The 17,668-nt window shown below is 37.9% G+C and overlaps 1 protein-coding gene across 1 annotated transcript; it reads right to left on the bottom strand.

Moving 5' to 3' along the window:
- Positions 1 to 223: 223 nt before the first annotated feature.
- LOC110717765 (CBL-interacting serine/threonine-protein kinase 1-like) lies at positions 224 to 8,439 on the bottom strand. The gene is made up of 12 exons (XM_021896534.1): positions 8,040 to 8,439; positions 7,817 to 7,879; positions 2,617 to 2,688; positions 2,386 to 2,493; positions 1,997 to 2,077; positions 1,722 to 1,901; positions 1,417 to 1,629; positions 1,216 to 1,317; positions 989 to 1,105; positions 797 to 859; positions 616 to 690; positions 224 to 522 (listed from the first exon to the last, which is right to left on the bottom strand). Exons 1-12 carry the CDS (start codon positions 8,232 to 8,234, stop codon positions 424 to 426), a joined length of 1,368 nt encoding a protein of 455 aa, XP_021752226.1. The 5' UTR covers positions 8,235 to 8,439; the 3' UTR covers positions 224 to 423.
- Positions 8,440 to 17,668: the final 9,229 nt, after the last annotated feature.

Raw genomic sequence — 17,668 nt, 5'->3', positions numbered from 1 at the left:
CTTTGATTCTGATGGCGATAATGCAGTCGCATGATTTCTTACAGTGGTTCAGGCTGCTGTATGTGGAGCCAGGGGAATTAAGAGAAAACTTGGTTTTTTAAGGTAAGTTGAAGTGTTACTGGTGTATTTTTTGCTCAAGCTAAGCGGATTCTCTAGATTACTTAGAAACTGTTGTTGTTAGTTTAGCCTTTGTATGCAGATAGAAGGAAAATGGAACATGAACTATGTACAGCTTCATATAATAATAGAAGCTAATTTTCATTGAATTCTTTTTCTTTTTCTTTTTGCAAGGAATTTATAGAGTCCAAAGTATAAAAAATAATTCATACTACATAATTACAATTTACTGATATATTGAGACTAAGAGGACTCCTCTAGCTCTTTTCTGAAAAATGACACTAAAGATGCATCTATCAATGTTGACTAGCAAACCTCTGGTACAGTTTCTGCACTCAATATGGCTGCACTTAACAACTCTTGGCTTCTTGATGCACCGAGGTCGTTTGATAATTTGTTACATAACTGCACAAAACAGAGAAAGTTTGTTAGTTCTATAACGTGGAAGCAATACGTGCGAAAATATCTTGATGATACGAAGGGAGATAAGACATTAACCTGCCGATAAATTAAAGAATCTCCACAAGTTTTTCTCAATTCAACGACAAATAGTGATGGACTAATCTCAAAAACCTGCAACATCATGGAAAGAAAGTGAGCAGGGATTGTTTGAAGATTTGTTGACTTGTTCATATGCTTGACAGACGCTTATTGGCCAGTAAGCAAGAATTATACTTACTTCTGCTGCAACTGAAAGGCTTCCTGGACCTCTGTGATCACTTTTTCCTTGCACCACTTTTAGCTGAAACAAATAAATTCGAAACTCAGAAAAAATACTTGTAAAACAAATTTAACCTGTAGACCAAATATGTGGTCATTCTGTTAGCAAAAGGAATTTGAGGGGTCAAATTAAAAGGTTGTTAGAACTTACCCTCCTATTTTTTTTCTGAACTGAGTATCCCATTCCTGTTACGATGTCCTCAATTCTCTCAAGCAACTCTATGTGCGAAAGATTGGAAGTGAATCTGATCTTTCTTTCGGAGACATCCTGCAAACATTAACAAGCAACCATTAGCTCCTCTTAACTATATTTTATTTTGTATATACTGTCTTCACATTAGAGTTAGAACTAAGCTAGAGATTCATCAGTGTTATCACCTCTTTCTCAAAAAACCCTGAAAGGTCAAGGAATGATGACATTCCAATTAGCTGAAACGCATTGATGTGTTTAGGAAGGCCAGGACTCTTCTCTCCATCAGACTGATTTATACAAGTTAAAAATGAAAGCTATTAGCATCTTTTAAGGGAATGTAATATTTTATGGGAATGCAAATGAAAAAAATGGATATTAGTCATTACCTCATCATTAATCGAGAAGGCTTCCTCATCTACATATACATCATCTTCTTCATCATCGGGATTTGAAGGAACATAGCCTTGCTTAAACCATTGATCTGCTTTGATCTCAGCCAATGTTATTCGGGTGACAGGGTTCGGGTCAAGAATCCTCTTTATCATCTTTTGCGCTCCAGAAGAGAGCCATTTTGGTATTTGAACATCTCCTCTTGTGATCTATAACACCAATGATAAATAACATTATAAACTAGAACCAAAGATAAATTAGAGTCAGATGATGGATTTTATTATCTAAAAAAGGGAAATACCTTTTGATAAAGGACAGCGAGATTCCTGTCATCAAAAGGAAGATAGCCTGTGAGAATGACATAGAGGATGACACCACAAGACCAAACATCCGCTGTAGCACCACTATATCCTCTATTAGCTAGAATTTCAGGAGCAACATAATTTGGGCTCCCACAGGTTGTATGTAGCAAGCCATCACTCTATAAAAAAGAATGGAAAAGCTACCAGAGATTTAGGAGCTGAAGAGAGGTATTAGTGAATTTGACACCTAGTGTCGATGATTATTGCGACTTACCCCAAAGTGTTGTGGTAATGCACTCAGGCCAAAGTCCGATACTTTTAAATTCCCTTTTCCGTCTATGAGGATGTTCTCTAGCTGCAAAACAAAGTGAAATTGACAAATAAGCAAGTTGCAATGCCAAGATAAATTGTCACAGGCCTAATGGTAATGTCATAATCATGCTCCAACAAAAATTTTCATATATGTCTTTATTCTAATCAATTTTGGACCTTAATTTTCTAACAAACAAAGTGAAATCGACAAATAAGCAAGTTGCAATGTCAAATTATCACATGTTGTGGAAAATCTCACCTGTGACATACATGTTTAAGCAGATGAAGTGAAATTTCTCATCAAAATAAAAGAATATTTTGGCGTTAACACCAATTAACCAGCAATCTAACCTTAAGATCTCGGTGAAAGACACCCCTGTCATGACAATAATTGACACCATCAATAAGTTGTTGAAAGAGCCTTCGTCCTTCCTTCTCTGGGAGTTTTCCTCGTGATGCCTACAAAATCATGAGCCGTTAAGGAATAGCAAAAGCAAAAAAAAAAAACTCAATGTAGAAATATACATTAGGATGCTAGTATAAGCTAGAATGCTTTGATAAGTGATCGAAGAAATCACTCACAATTTTATCAAAGAGTTCTCCACCATGCACATACTGTAGGATCATATATATCTTTGTTTTGCTAGCCAAGACCTGCATCATACCACCATATAGCTTAGCTCGGTCTGATTTTGTCCATTTTGACATGGGCATGTAAATTATATGATACATCTAAGAGCACAGTGCTGATTCTAATCCATTTTCAAAAATAATTAGACTGAGTTGACTGAAAATGAGCATCTTTATATTCATAACGTATGAATTATCCACTATGGACAAGGATTCATGATATATTACTCGTAGGAGCACCATATAATGATCCATGAACAAGCCTAGATAAATCACATAAACTTAGATAATATCAACCCATGCCCGTTGTACCCCACACGAAAAAGAGAAAAAAAATAATAGTAATAAAATTAAAAGTTTTTTTTTTTTTTTTTTCAAAACTAAAGAGAAGGCCCTACCACGGCAAAACCTCGCACAAGTTAACTCGGCTTGTGCTAGAGTAAACAACACTAAAGTGAATAAAGATGAAATTCATATTACGGGGTAAATGTAAATTTTACACCATATTTAATACGGAGTATTGCAAGTATTAAACAAGTAATTCTAAAAATGGCAGTTTGTAAATTATAAAATTAATGGACCCCATGCAATAACTCAATCCACTATTTTATTAAATTTTCCTGTAATTCTGTTTTTTGGATGCTCTCAAATAATTGAATGGGATGTTAGCCAGACCATATAAAGCTTCCCCAGGTAGAACAAAACAGTTTGCACCATATAAGAGTTCAAACACTATTTGAGATAGCTATGTCTTTATGAGTGGACCCCCAGATTTATGTGGACTACTACTCACCCCGTGGACCGTGGTATTTCTGTTTTTGAAAGGACAAAAACTTCTCGTTTTTTTGGAAAGTCTAATTTTTGACAAATTTAATTGACTTGTCAATGTAGAATTAGAATTATTTACAATCACAATAATTTATAAGAAAATGTCAATTTATAAAATCTTATACTGTACTTCGTAAGTGATAAATTTGAACTTGTTCTCGTAACCTTACTTCAAAAAGATTCAGACTAGATCACACTTATTTTCATTTATCTACTTCTTCCACTCTACATGCGAGTAAAACACACAAATTAAAATCTTAAAGAGATCATGTAAATAGAGACATAAAAGTGGAACCATGACAATGTGAGTCATGAAAAAAATATAGAGATAACACATTATTGAGGACGATTATGTACGGAATATCAATTAATATAAAGCTTTCAAATTAGATAAATGTAGCAATTAATATACTCCCTTTGTGTTTCTTTATTGACAAAAAGTTACCTTTAAATATTATATCTCTCTCCTTTCATGATCCCCACCCAAACCCACTATTACATTTTTTTATTATATACTCCATACTTCTTGTCATGTTCATTACTTTTCAATAAACTATCAACTTTATTATCTTTCTTTTACAATTTTTTAATACTCTAACTACCCTACTTACCTCTTATTTTATTTAAGTCAATTAAATTGCCTAAATTAAGTACCGATCAAAATGTAACACTTATTAAAACATGGAAAGAGTAAAATAAAGTATTGTACTAAATATCCACTCCATAAAAAATGCATTGTATTGATAGACCTTGGACCCATATGCCAATTAATAAATGAAATAATAATAATAAGCAGAATTCAATTCATAGACAACAAAAACTTTCCATATAAAAACAATGTAAAGAATTTATATTTGTAAAAAAAAAAAAAAAAAAAAAAAAAAATCACACAGCATCTATTTTCAGTAAATCCCAAATCCCAATCCACCATTCAACCCCAAGAAACAACCAAGTTCCAGTGGAGCCATATCGTACATGATAAATTGATAAGCACCACAATTGGATGATTGCTTTTGCCATTTATTTTTTTATTGGACCCACCACGGTCCAAGGGTCCATCATAGCACATGCAATATCTACTTCTTATGGTTCCGCCACCTTCATTTTTTCACGAGAAATCTTCATTATTGGACAATTTTTCTCACATTTATAATTCGGCGCTTTATCTTTCTATATATTACACATTTTCCCTATATTAAAGTCAATAAGTAATAGAGGGAGTACATACTATTGAATATTAGTCTCAATATTTTTCACACTTCATACTAGGGAAGTTGAGTAGTATTAACAGACTCATAGACACAACCTCGATAATTTATCACCAATATATAATTTTAATTTCATATTAAAATTAAGAAATACCATAGGAAAAAAAGAAATTACTGTAGTAAACTGTATCATGTTGAAATGGATAGAATGAGTTGGAAAGATGAACAACATTTTCTCATATTTTAATGATGGTATTGTATCTTTGCTAAATAATTTTAATACTTGATTGGTCTGCCATAACCAGGATATTTCACATCTACCATACCAACTTGCGTCATACATAACGACATATTCACCAATAAAACTTTTCTAGCAGAGATCCACGAGTTGCAGCCTCAATTTTTTCTCTGTCATTTTTTTCGCAAGACGGATCCTGGCGTCTAAGCCTCTAAGGTGGGTCCACTACAAGAAACAACTTCGATTTTCCTAATTTTATCAACCAACAAATATTCTATGTGTATTTATCACCAAATTTAAGCAACTTCGGTTAGTTATTACGAGTATTCCCTCTGTCACATAAGACTGTCTCGTTTTTAATTCTGAGTTGTCTTTATAAATTATCTCCATAAAAATGAATCTCTAGTATTTCTCTACATGAGAAGAATATTTGAAAGAGTACAAGAGACTCTTGTAATAAAATAACAATCCAAGGAGAAATCTATAGATATAGTAAAGTTCAATTTCGTCGTCCACTTATTACTCGTATCTCAAAATTGACAGAAATATCAACTTCAAATCGGCCATATATACCAAGCAAAAGTTCATATCAAAACTCTAAAAATGTGATTAAATTTTAATTAAATGAGTTGGCCCGATACCTAAAAAAGATGCTCTAATTAAGGGAAAATAATGAGAGTAGTTCATGTCAAATAGTCAACTCCACCGGAAAACACCACTTCAACAGTACAGCAAAGATCTTTAAAATTGATTATAAGTCAATTGAAAATGATTTGTTGCATTAAACTATGGTACACAAAAAAAAATATAGGAAAAAGAATATGCTCCGTAAAATCCATATCTTCTTCCTTACAATCAATTAATTAATTAAATATAATTGTGTGCACAAGCACCTTTATTAAAAAAAAATGTATCTAATCCATAAAGTGATAAGAGTAACAAATTATGGTCAAATTTTGAATTAGGAGATATAATAAAATTTAATGGCCCCAAAAACGGCAAATGAGAATTTGCCACGTGACTTGATAATAGCCGAGTAAGAATTTCTTAAACCACTGAAAATTATTTGGACGGCAAAGTTAACAAGTTACACAACAAAAGGTTTAACTTTCATGAGAGTAAAATGTGGAAAAGCGTGAATATGTGTTTCCATACTATTACTAATTTCCAACAACAGACAAACATAAGTAATTTAGAATCTACAAAGATTTAGTTTGCTTATTTATCACTTATTAAAAACAGATAATATTTTATCGCAAGTTTTATATACCGGCTAAACAAGTAAAAGTGAGTACTAGAGATTTGGTAAAAAAGATACTCCGTAATAAACATAAACAATTTTAGTGATTAACAACAATACTACTTTTCGATAGATACAATGTATGAATGATGAGAACGTGTAACACTTAAAAAAAAAAATCGCCCCACCTATAGAGACGTAGGTTTACTTTAGTCCCGGTATACTTATATTAGGAATTAGAACATGTTTATGTTGTTTGAAGAAAAAATCAAATAATGACAAATTATAGCAAAGAAAAAAGAGACCATAATGAAATTATGAAAGCGTCAATTTGACTTTGTAGTTTAAGGTATTGTAGAAACTATATATCCAACATTTTTGGAAAGTGATTTTTGTAATTCTCAATTTTAGTCTACTCTTTTTGTTTAAATACTCTTATATAAATATACCAACCACAAAAAATGACAGAAAACATATCTTGGATTATAACTGTTGATTAATTAATTAATTATACAGTACTTCGTATAAAAGAACCTCCTACGTTAAAAAATTAGTTAAGGAATAAACTACTTTAAGGAAAATGGTATATTCATCATCAAACTATAATCCTGACTTTTTATTAGTCATAACTTAAGAAAAAATTGTTTGAGTAATTTTTTAATTTAATCTAAACTTTAGGTATGGTTTTTAGAGTTTCCAACAAGCAAGGGCAAACACATGGTGGGGGGACTTAATAAGTATTTCAACCTCCTAATGATAATTACGTTAAACAAAGTTTAAGTTTATTCTAGTTTATGGTTCACAAGCAATCCAAAATTTGCAAATTTAATAATAATGTAAATTTTTAGAATGAAAATTTTCTCATAAACTATTCAGTATATTGTATATATTTCTAACCAGATACATAATTTATTTTTTTCCTCAAAATAATTCAGGATATTTTGGGTTTTCTCATAGCTCAAACTTCAACAACATTATCATTTATGCCTTACACATTAATTGTCCTTGATAAGATAATCCTTAAAAATGAACATCACATTTTATAATCTAAGGACGGATAATCCAAATCTTAAAACATTCCTTAATTGCGTGAGAAGCAAAATAAAAAAAAATAAACCGACTATGTTGAATTTACCTTTTTCAATAGTTTAGGTCATTAGGTGTTACAATAATAAGAAAAGAGCACTAGAGCGGATCATAATCCGGTATTATATACGAAAAAGTAAACATCAAAACTTTTCATAAAGAAAAGTATCAAATTGAGGATTGGTGATAAAATGAGACATAGTTTAACGTCATTAAATGTTAAATATTTGTACTTTAAATCGCAATCACAATACTTAAGATTAAGTTTAACGAAATATAAAGTGAAAATTAGAGTATCTCTAAAGTATATAACACAGTTTATTCTTTAATGTTGTTGATACTAAAGATGTAACAAGAGCAAGTAAAGGATCAAATGACCCCAAAAAAAAATAAATAAATAAATAAATAAATAAAAATAAAAAACACTTTTTTTAATCCATTTTGAACTAACCCATTTATCATAAATTACCACTTTATATGAATTTTATACACAAATTTAATCAAAATTGGTATAGTATAGTAAGAAAATTTTTAAGGATTCGACAAATTTACCTCGTATAATCTGACAATATTAGGATGTCTCAGAAGCTTCAAAGTAGCAATTTCTCTTTTAATCTGAACCAAAATCAACCAAAAAAAAACCAAAAAATGAGGTTACAAATTTCCCAAAAATTAACATAAAAAATCAAACCCAATCAACAAAAAAACAAATACCCAATAAAATTAACATCAATATAAAACAAGGGTATTGAATCAATTGAAAAAACAATCAAACCTGATCTGTAATCTTGAGATTAAGAATCTTCTTCTTCTCCAAAATTTTAACAGCAAAAGAATTTCCAGTTTCAATATTCTTAGCAAATTTAACTTTGCCAAAATTTCCTTCACCTAAAAGTCGACCGAGCTCGTATTTACCCAATCGCATTCCCTTATTATCACCCCCTCTTTCTTCCTCTACCTCTCTCACCATCTACTTTTATCTCTCCTCTGTTTTTGCTCTGTTTTAATGGTGAGAGAAATTTGCAGAGGAAAAAACAGAGAGGAAATTTGTGGCACCTTGAATTTTAATTTTATTGGGTAGGGAAAATAATTAAAAGATTTGTGTATAAATATGTAAATAGAAGTATGTTGTTTGTTTTAGGAGTTGGAAAAAAAATAGAGGGAGTGGCGTAATAAAATGGGGTGTCAAGATTCTGCTATTTAACATAATCGAGGGAGAGAGAAAGGGGAGTTGTCACGACCACGAGATTGGTTACGTGGATTGACCTTTACGATTATACAACTACTCCGTATTTTTTTTAAAATATAATACTTCAACAGTTATTTGCAATATTTACTAAAAGTAGGTGCTACCTATTATTTGCATTACTTTCATTTTAGGACAAAAAATATCTATGTTCACACTGTAAATGTCCAACATACCCTTACTTTTTCACAATTACTTTTTATTTTATCTTTACATTACATGGACAATTTTGTATTTTACGTTTCTCTCTCTTACTTTTTCCCACTACCAAATTTTGCCTAAGCCTCCGTGAACGGTACACTTGTTGCAGATAACCGTTAACGGATGTAGTACTTCATACTCCATATATCATTAAGGTTAATAATCTCTTCTCGTCAAAAAATAATAATAATTGCTTTTTTTTAACTGTTAAAAATAGTGTGCGGACATTTATGCCCTTAATTTGCCAACAACTAAATTTCTAACATAATGTCAAAAAAAAAAAAGGTTCGGACATGGCTAGTTATAACACACATTAGCTACCCTAGTTAAAACAGATGTATCACTTTAGTTGGCATAAGCTTATATGATAAAAATTTGATTTTCTTAAATTATAAATTAAAATGATATTAACAATGACTATGTTTAATCTTATGTATAAAGCACAAACATTAGTCAAAATAGTATAGGTGAATAGTGCAAAATTCAAAATGGACATTTATTTTGAATATTGAGAGTATACGTTAGAAAAGGTGTATCTTGTAATTTAGTTTATGTTGAAATAATTGATACTCCGCGCCATGTATTAAAAACATTGACTATGCATTTTTGAATCAGATTAAATCATTGAATTTTTGGATCAAATCGCTACAATTTCAGATTAAATTTTTTTACACAACTCTAATATTAATGGTAGAAGATGTGCAAAGACAAAAGTGAGAACAGATGTTACAATAAATAAAAATTCAAGACGGAGAAAGCAATAAAATTTGTTTTAATTTTATTATACTAGTATATATTTGGTCGCCTGGATAGTTCATTTTGATTATATATACTCATTGTGTTAACATCGTCTATATTTGGTAATCAAACAAACTAGTATTATTATTTTTTATAGTACTTCTATCTATAGTTTGATTATTTATTTAGTTTATTTGATTTTATTTTTTGGAATTTTTGTAAACTATTGAGGAATTTCATTCCACACCTTAGGGAAGAGTTTGAAATAGTCATCTGCATTTTATCTTACTTTTATTACTCCGTATTAAATAAAACATGCTATAGGTGGGAATGAAAGATCAACCAAGAAATATTGCATAGACATGCTACATGTAACCCCTTTGCTTTTCAATGATTTCATGCATGAAATAGATGGTGTTTCGGTCCAATTTACTCTAATTAAGCCGGTCCACAAATGTTCTAATTATAAAGCCCAAAGCAAGGTTTAACTGTCCAAATAATTGCCAAGTCAGTCAAGGCCCAGTCAACGTGGCAAACCCACTTCATTTAAGGTCCAGTTATCTATTGAGCAAGGGTATAAAAGCCTTCAATCTTCTCTCTTTACATTCATTCAACGAAAAAGCCTCAAGCAATTAATACTCTTGCATAGCTTTCTCCCTCTAAACACTGTATTGACTTCGGCATCGGAGGGGCCTTCCTCGGCACAACCCCCGAGGCCAGCTTTCGTGTGTCCTCGTCCCAGTCATTACGTGGACCGAGATCAGTCTTCAGCCCACTGGAAAGGACCTACCCGAAGGTCCTATTGTTTCATCCGAAACAATTTGGCGTCATCTGTGAGCAAAAATGACTAAGAGTGGTAGAAGTGCCAAGAGTACTAGAAAGAATGGTCCTTCTTCCTCGAAGAAAGATCCAATTCCGGTGAGGAAGAATCCACTTCCTCCACCGTCTCCGCGACCTTCTTTATTCACTTCAGAAGCACCCTCTTCAGAAAAGGTTGCATCCGAGAGATCACCTTCTCACCATTCTTAACAGCCAACAAGCTCATATCGGCCGAGTCAGTCCAACGCTAAGAGTCCGCCTTGAAGCTTACACTCTCGATCTCAGTTGAGAGCTACTCCTTAAACGAGGCCCTCCACGGAGGAAGTGGCAAGAGTCGTCGCGGTCTTCATGGACCTCATGAAGGCCCAAGGAGGCAACTTCCCATCACCCCGTGACCACTCGCCTCTTCCGCCGAGAAACCTAAGAAGGAGGACCGGCCAAGAGGAAAGTGGAAGAGCTCCATCCTTCAAGGAGCTCGGGGACAAATGGGAGGAGGACACTTGGAGGACTGGACAGGAGAGGAAAAAGAACCCTCAGTTCTTCGAGAATTCCGAAACCCAAAACACTTGAAGCTACAAAAGTAGCAACACCACCTCCGCGTGGCAAGAGCCTGCTCGCCAAAACGTTCACGAACGTCTCGGCTCAAAGGAGGTCTGAACAGGTTCACACTTAGAGGTCTGAACAGGTCTCGCCGAAACGTTCACGTTCACACTTGGAGGACTGAACAGGTGAGCGTGCACAGTCGCCTCACCTACCTCAAAGGGACTGCACCTTACCTCGCACCATCCCAGCCGAGGACAAAAACCACTTCTACCTCTCTGAGAGGGCGGAGCGAGGTCCCTTCGGCTGGGTACAAGGGGAAAGCCGTGATGGTACCCACTAGTTCACCCTTCCAAAGCTGGATTCTGGAAGAGCATGTGCCGACAATGAAAATACCGGCGCACATAACATATGATGGAACTTCGGATCCGAAGGACCACATTTCCTCATACGAGGGGCATATGTATCTGAACCACATGTCTGAAGCGACTTGGTGCAAATATTCCCCGACCACTCTCAAATGTGTTGCACAAGCGTGGATCACCAAGGGAGTAAAAGAAGGCTCAATAACCGGTTGGAGGACCTCTCCAACAAGTTCAAGAGCAAGTTTTCCACGACAAACCGTCGAGAGAAAACGACTGCACAACTGATGGGTCTGCAGTAAGGGGAGGATGAAAGCCTCCGAGACTATCTGACTCACTTCAGCAACGAGTCGTCCGAAATTACAAGTCTGGACCAAGGGCTAGCCGTTTTCTTATTGCAGAATGGGTTGCAGGCTGGCAAGTTCCTTGACTTCATGGTCATGCATCCTCTGCAGACCTTGGAGGAAGCTTTGGATGTTTCGGATAAGTACATCCGAGTCAAAGAGTGGAACAAAACGAAATCCCAATCTCAATATTGGATTGGGAATCCTAAAGAATAACAGTCCGAAGGCCAGGTTCAGAGGAAAGGGAAGGCGAAGGCCTCAAAACCATCCTCCGGCAGTGAGCCGAAGAAAGAAAAATCCCCATTCGTGGGTAAATACGAGTCGTACACTCCTCTCGCCCTTCCACGTGCCAAGATCTACAGCATAACGAAGGACGAGTAGAAGTACAAAAAGCCGAGGCCATTACCATCATGGCATCAGCACAAGAATAAGGGTCGATGGTGTAAATTCCATGAATCTCCTGGACATCACACTGAGGACTGTATCCAGCTGAGGGATCAGATTGAAGATATGATCCGAAAAGGTTACCTGAAAAAATACATGGCGGACCGCCGCGAGGAGAAAAAAGCCGAACAAGACTCTCGGTAGCAGCTAGATTTCTCCCGGAAAAAATAAAAGCCACAGGACAAAGAGAACCCTAACATCCTAGTCATTTCCGGGGGGACGAGCTCCCGGAATGAGCGAAAGCGACAATTGAGGGATCTAACCCACTAAGTCTGTCATGTTGACATTCGAGGTCCCCAGTCTCCGGTGCCGAACTTTACGTTCACAGCCGAAGACTATCGGCGGGTGGCATACTCCCATGATGACCCGCTAGTAATTATCACGGGGATCGCAAACCAAAACATCTGGCAAATTCTCGTCGACGGCGGAAGTGGAGCGAATATCCTCATTCGGGAAGCCTATGACCAGCTGAAGTTGAAGACCAAAAACTTGACTCTAGTACCCTATCCGGTATCCAGATTCAATGGGTCTGCAACATATCCTGGCGAAAAAATCACTCTCCCTGTCACCATCAGCCGAGACCGAGTAGCTCGGAACGTCATGGCCAAATTTCTGGTCATGGATGTTCCATCCATGTACAACGTGATTATAGGGAGACCCATGATTCACGAAATCCAAGGAGTAGTCTCTATGTACCATCAAATGATGATATACGTTTCGGACGAGGGACACTCTGAAAGAATTCAGGGTAGCCAAAAAGAGGCCCGAAGATGCAACTACCTCAAGCCATCCAAAAGTCGCCGAGATGATGAGGATGAAGAGGATAACGAAAAAGAAAAAGAAAGGGACCGATGCACAAAGAAGCTTAAAGGCTTAAGTGCTTCGGCCCAAGGCACCCCAGCGCAAGAAAAGCCCCTGGGAGAGAAAAGGCTAGTCTTTCATCCGAGCCAAAGGACTTGGAACGACAGCCGAAGTCTAGGAAGCCTGCTGATATTGACATCAGGCCAGATTGTAAAGAGTCCGGTTCCAAAGCAATGGAGCTGGACTAGCAGACTAAGTCAATTGAGGTGACTGAAGGAGACCTCGAAAAATGTGTCAGCATCGGGCTTAGACTCCATCCGAGCATACGTGTTGAACTTATCCAACTCTTTTGGGACAATAAGGATGTGTTCGCTTTCTCGACAGCAGACATGCCCGGGATCGATCCGAACCTCATCTCTCACAAGCTCAATGTCGACCTCACTTATCAGCCAGTTAAGCAAAAGAATCGGAATTACTCCGCTAATAAGAACCGAGACATCGCAGCTGAAGTCAAAAAACTTCTGGATGCAGGCTTCATTGAACCCTGCCAATATCCGGAATGGCTGGCTAATGTGGTGATGGTTTAGAAGGCAAATGACACCCGGAGAATATTTGTTGACTTCACGGACCTAAATAGAGCCTGTCCGAAGGACTTCTATCCCTTGCCGAGGATCGACCAATTAGTCGGTTCGACAAGTGGACATGCTCTGCTTTGTTTTATGGATGCATTCTCGGGGTACCATCATATCTTCATGCACCCCGACGACCGAGCAAAAACGGCATTCGTTACGAACGTCAGGGTGTACACTTACAAGATGATGCCCTTCAGATCGAAAAATGCGGGGGCAACATATCAAAGGCTGGTTGATCAGGTCTTCATCGAACAGAAAGACCGCAACATGGAAGTCTATGTTGATGATTCTATCGTCAAGAGCAAAGAGGACAAAGACCATGTCGCGGACCTGGCTGAAACCTTCGCCAACTTGAGAAAGCATTAAATGAAGCTGAACCCGAAGAAATGTGTCTTTGGCGTGAAGTCAGGCAAGTTCTTGGGCTTCATGTCAGCAAGAGGGGGATTGATGCCAATCCCGCCAAAGTACAAGCAGTGCTCGATCTTCCCGAGCCGAAAAAAAAGAGGGATGTTTAGCGCCTCACCGGGAGAATGGCTACCCTGTCCAGGTTCATCTCTAGAGCCTCGGACAAAGGGCTTCCCTTCTTCAAAGCGCTGAAGCTCCCAAAAACAAAAGAGCTCATCTGGGAGGATGAGAAAAAAGAAGCCTTCAAGCAGCTCCGTGAGCACCTCGCTCAACTTTTGACGCTGGCACGCCAAGCCAAAGGAGAAACGCTGTACTTATATGTGGCAGTCAGTCCAGCCACCATAAGCGCAGTCCTGCTTAGGGAAGAAGAAAAAGTGAGCAGCCGATCTACTTCGTTAGTCACACTCTAACGGATGCCGAGACTCACTACCCCCTACTCGAAAAAGTTGCATATGCAGTAGTGGTTGTCGTTCGGAAGTTGAGGCCCTATTTTGATTGTCACCAAATAGTGGTCCTAACAGATCAGCCACTGGAAAAAGTCCTCGGCAAAGTTAAAAAATCGGGCAGGCTGACAAAGTGGGCCTTCGAGCTCACTGAGTTCAGCATCAGCTACTAGCCGAGAACAACCATCAAGGCTCAAGCTCTAGCGAACTTCCTGGCCGAGTGCTCTTACCAGGAAATGCTAGACGAAGAAAAGAAAATCTGGACTATATTTACGGATGGATCCTCCACCATAAATTGTTCGGGGGCAGGGGTAATATTGACCTCTCCCGAAGGCAAATCCTTTGAATAAGCTCTAAAATTTTCTTTCTAGGCCTCGAACAACGAGGCAGAATATGAGGCAGCAATTGCTGGCCTAGAATTGTGCGTATCTTTGGAAGCCGAGCATGTCTATTTGAAAACAGACTCTCAGCTCGTCGCAAATCAAATCCGAGGCGAATATGAGGCCAAAGAGCCCTCAATGATAGCTTACCTCGCAAAGATCAAAACAGTAATTGCGAAGCTGAGAACTTTTAAAGTCGAGCTGATCCCAAGGGGCTAGAACGCACAAGCCGATGCACTCTCCAAACTCGCAAGTTCAACTCTAACCGAGCTAAATCGATCCGTATATATGGAGGTGCAGTGAGAAAGAAATGTGGACGAAGCACATGAAGTTTGCTGTGTCACACATGAGCCAAGCTGGATACACCCCATCCTAACTTACAAACTTCGGGGAGAAATTCCCGAAGATCGGAACTTAGCCTCCAAAATGAAACGAATCAGCTCAAGATTCATGGTATTCAGAGGAGAGCTGCTGAAAACATCATTCTCAGCCCCACTACTAAAATGCGTGGGACCAGTAGCTGCAGATTATATCCTTCAAGAGATTTACCTTGGCATCTGTGGAAACCACATCATTGGGAGAGCTTTAGCCCACAAATCATTGAGGGCAGGGTATTACTGGCCCACCATGATCCTAGAAGCTAAGGAGCTGGTCAGAAAATGCGAAAATGTCAAATATTTTCACTGTTCATCCATTAGCCAGCCCGGGATCTCTAGCCAATCTTGAACCCGCTTCCATTTGTTCAATGGGGGTTGGATATCTTGGGGCCATTTCCCGATGCTTCATACAAAAAAAGATGGTTGATAGTCGGCATCAACTATTTCAGCAAGTGGATTGAGGCCGAAGCAGCCTCAAACATCATGGAGCAAACTGTCAGGATATTCATCTGGCAGAACATTATCACTCGCTTCGGAATCCCGATCAGTTCATGGGAGGCAATTTGGTAATTTGCCGCTAAGGCGGTACACTGATCAGTTCAGCATTAAGTTGGCATATTCTGCGGTATGCCATCCGTAGAGTAATGGTCAAGCCGAAGCTGGAAAAAAGCAGATTCTCAACACTCTCAAGAAGAGGGTTGAAGATCAAAAGTCCAAGTGGATAGAGGAACTTCCAGGAATCCTTTGGTCACTTCGGACAACCATAAAAGAGGCTACGAGACATTCACCTTTTGAGCTGGTGTATGGATCTGAAGCCGTTCTTCCATTAGAAATCGGCACGGAAAGCCTGCGGGTAAACCTGTTCTCAGCCAAAGAAAATGAGCAGCTCATGAAAGAGTCCCTCAATTTCCTAGATGAGGTCAGAGATTCGGCTCGAGACAGAATGGCTGCATACAAGCAAAGAATCAGCAAATTTTATAACCGAAGAGTCCATGCAAGAATTCTTAAAATTGGGTATCTTGTCCTTCGAAATGCTGAAGCTGTGCAAAAAGGCCGCATTCATGAAAAACTCTCAGCCACTTGGGAGGGCCCCTACGAAATTTACGATGAGCTTCAGCCTGGAACATACGGACTTCGGTAGTTGGATGGAACAGAGCTGAAAAACCACTAGAACGCATATGTACTTAAGAAATATCATGTGTAAGCCCTTCGGGGAAAAACAATCTATGTAAGTGCATCTTTTTTATTAAATGAAAGGCCCTTGAGCCACCATTTCTATCAAACTTGCAAGTTCCTATTTTCTGTCTTCTAGTAATTTTTTGAAAAGAAAGGTTTTACCTCGGCACTGTCCGAAATATAGCCCAACAGAGGCATTATACTTTGGATTGCCGCTAAACCAGTCCAACAGGGAACAATGACTTCACCACCGAAGTATAGCCAATCAAGGCATTGTACTTCGGATATGTCAGTTCCTTGGGTAAAGAGGTTGTGGACGAATCTAAAGCATAGCCAAACACTAGCACTGTGCTTCAGTGGAGTTATATCCGAAACATTGGCAGAATGACGGCCTTGTGTTTCAGATAGCCATTCCCTCGGATAAAATTCTAAGGTTTGAGAGAATACTACTCTCGGAGTCTAAGACTTCTGAGCAGCAAACTCATAACTTCTTCAAAAATATAGAAGAGAAAAGAAAAGAGCAGGAACTTCAAAAAATTTTAAATTCAGAAATTTTGCTAAGATAAAGCCTCATCCGCACCAAGAGTTCAAAGCAAACACCTTAGAAACTTGAAGATTACAACTTTAGATTTCTGGGGGGCGAGAAATACTCAGCTATGCAATTGTTCCAAGCCAAAGCTCAACACTTAGAAAATTTTTGCAAAATTCAAGAAAAAGCTAAGCAAAGAGAGCAAGGCAACGGAGAAAAAAAGAAAGCAATGCATTCATATATAGCAAGTTAAATATGCTCGAATTACATTAAAAATCAAAGTTTCAGGAAAGATAGAGAAACAATCTAAATCGGAAGCTGCCCACAAGTGGAAAAATTACAGCTGCCAAACTAAGTACAACTACTCAGGAACAAAAACAACTTAGAGTTTGCACATCAAGGCAAGCTGAAGCAAAAGGTTCGAAGGCAAAAAAACATATGCGGAAAATTTAAAAATTAAGCGCAAGTTGACCCGCAAGATTCTGTAGACGACTGCCCGAGTTCATATGCTTCAACATTAGCTGGATCAGGTTGAGCAACTGTGGTTAGACTTATGAGAGCTTCAACATCAATAGAGGAAGAGACAGGCTAAGCAAGAGTCCTCTCATACCTTCTCTTCTTAGCTTCCTCCCTCTCAAGCCTCTCGGCTTCCTCTTGTTCCAAAGCCTCAGCTTCTGCTTGGCGAGGTAGGAAAGCAGTCTCAGCTGGACCGACCTCGTTCATGTGAAAGTCGTGCGGGTCCATGGACCAAGCCTCAGCCAAATCCCATTTGATGGCAGGATCAGCATGGAAAGCCAGTCTCCGAGCAACCTTGAAGCCGTTCTCGATGCCCTCTTCATACTACTCTTGGATGTAAACCCGGACTTCCAGCAGCTTCTGAGCGGCTTCAAGTTCAGCCTGAGTCTTGGCAGCTCCTTCCCCTTGAGTTTTCAGCTGATCTTGAGCATGCTTAAGCTCGTCCTATGCC

The sequence above is a fragment of the Chenopodium quinoa genome, unplaced genomic scaffold, assembly GCF_001683475.1.
Source record: "Chenopodium quinoa cultivar QQ74 unplaced genomic scaffold, ASM168347v1, whole genome shotgun sequence".
Taxonomy (NCBI): Eukaryota; Viridiplantae; Streptophyta; class Magnoliopsida; order Caryophyllales; family Amaranthaceae; genus Chenopodium; species Chenopodium quinoa.
This window is presented reverse-complemented; position numbering and strand designations above follow the sequence as displayed.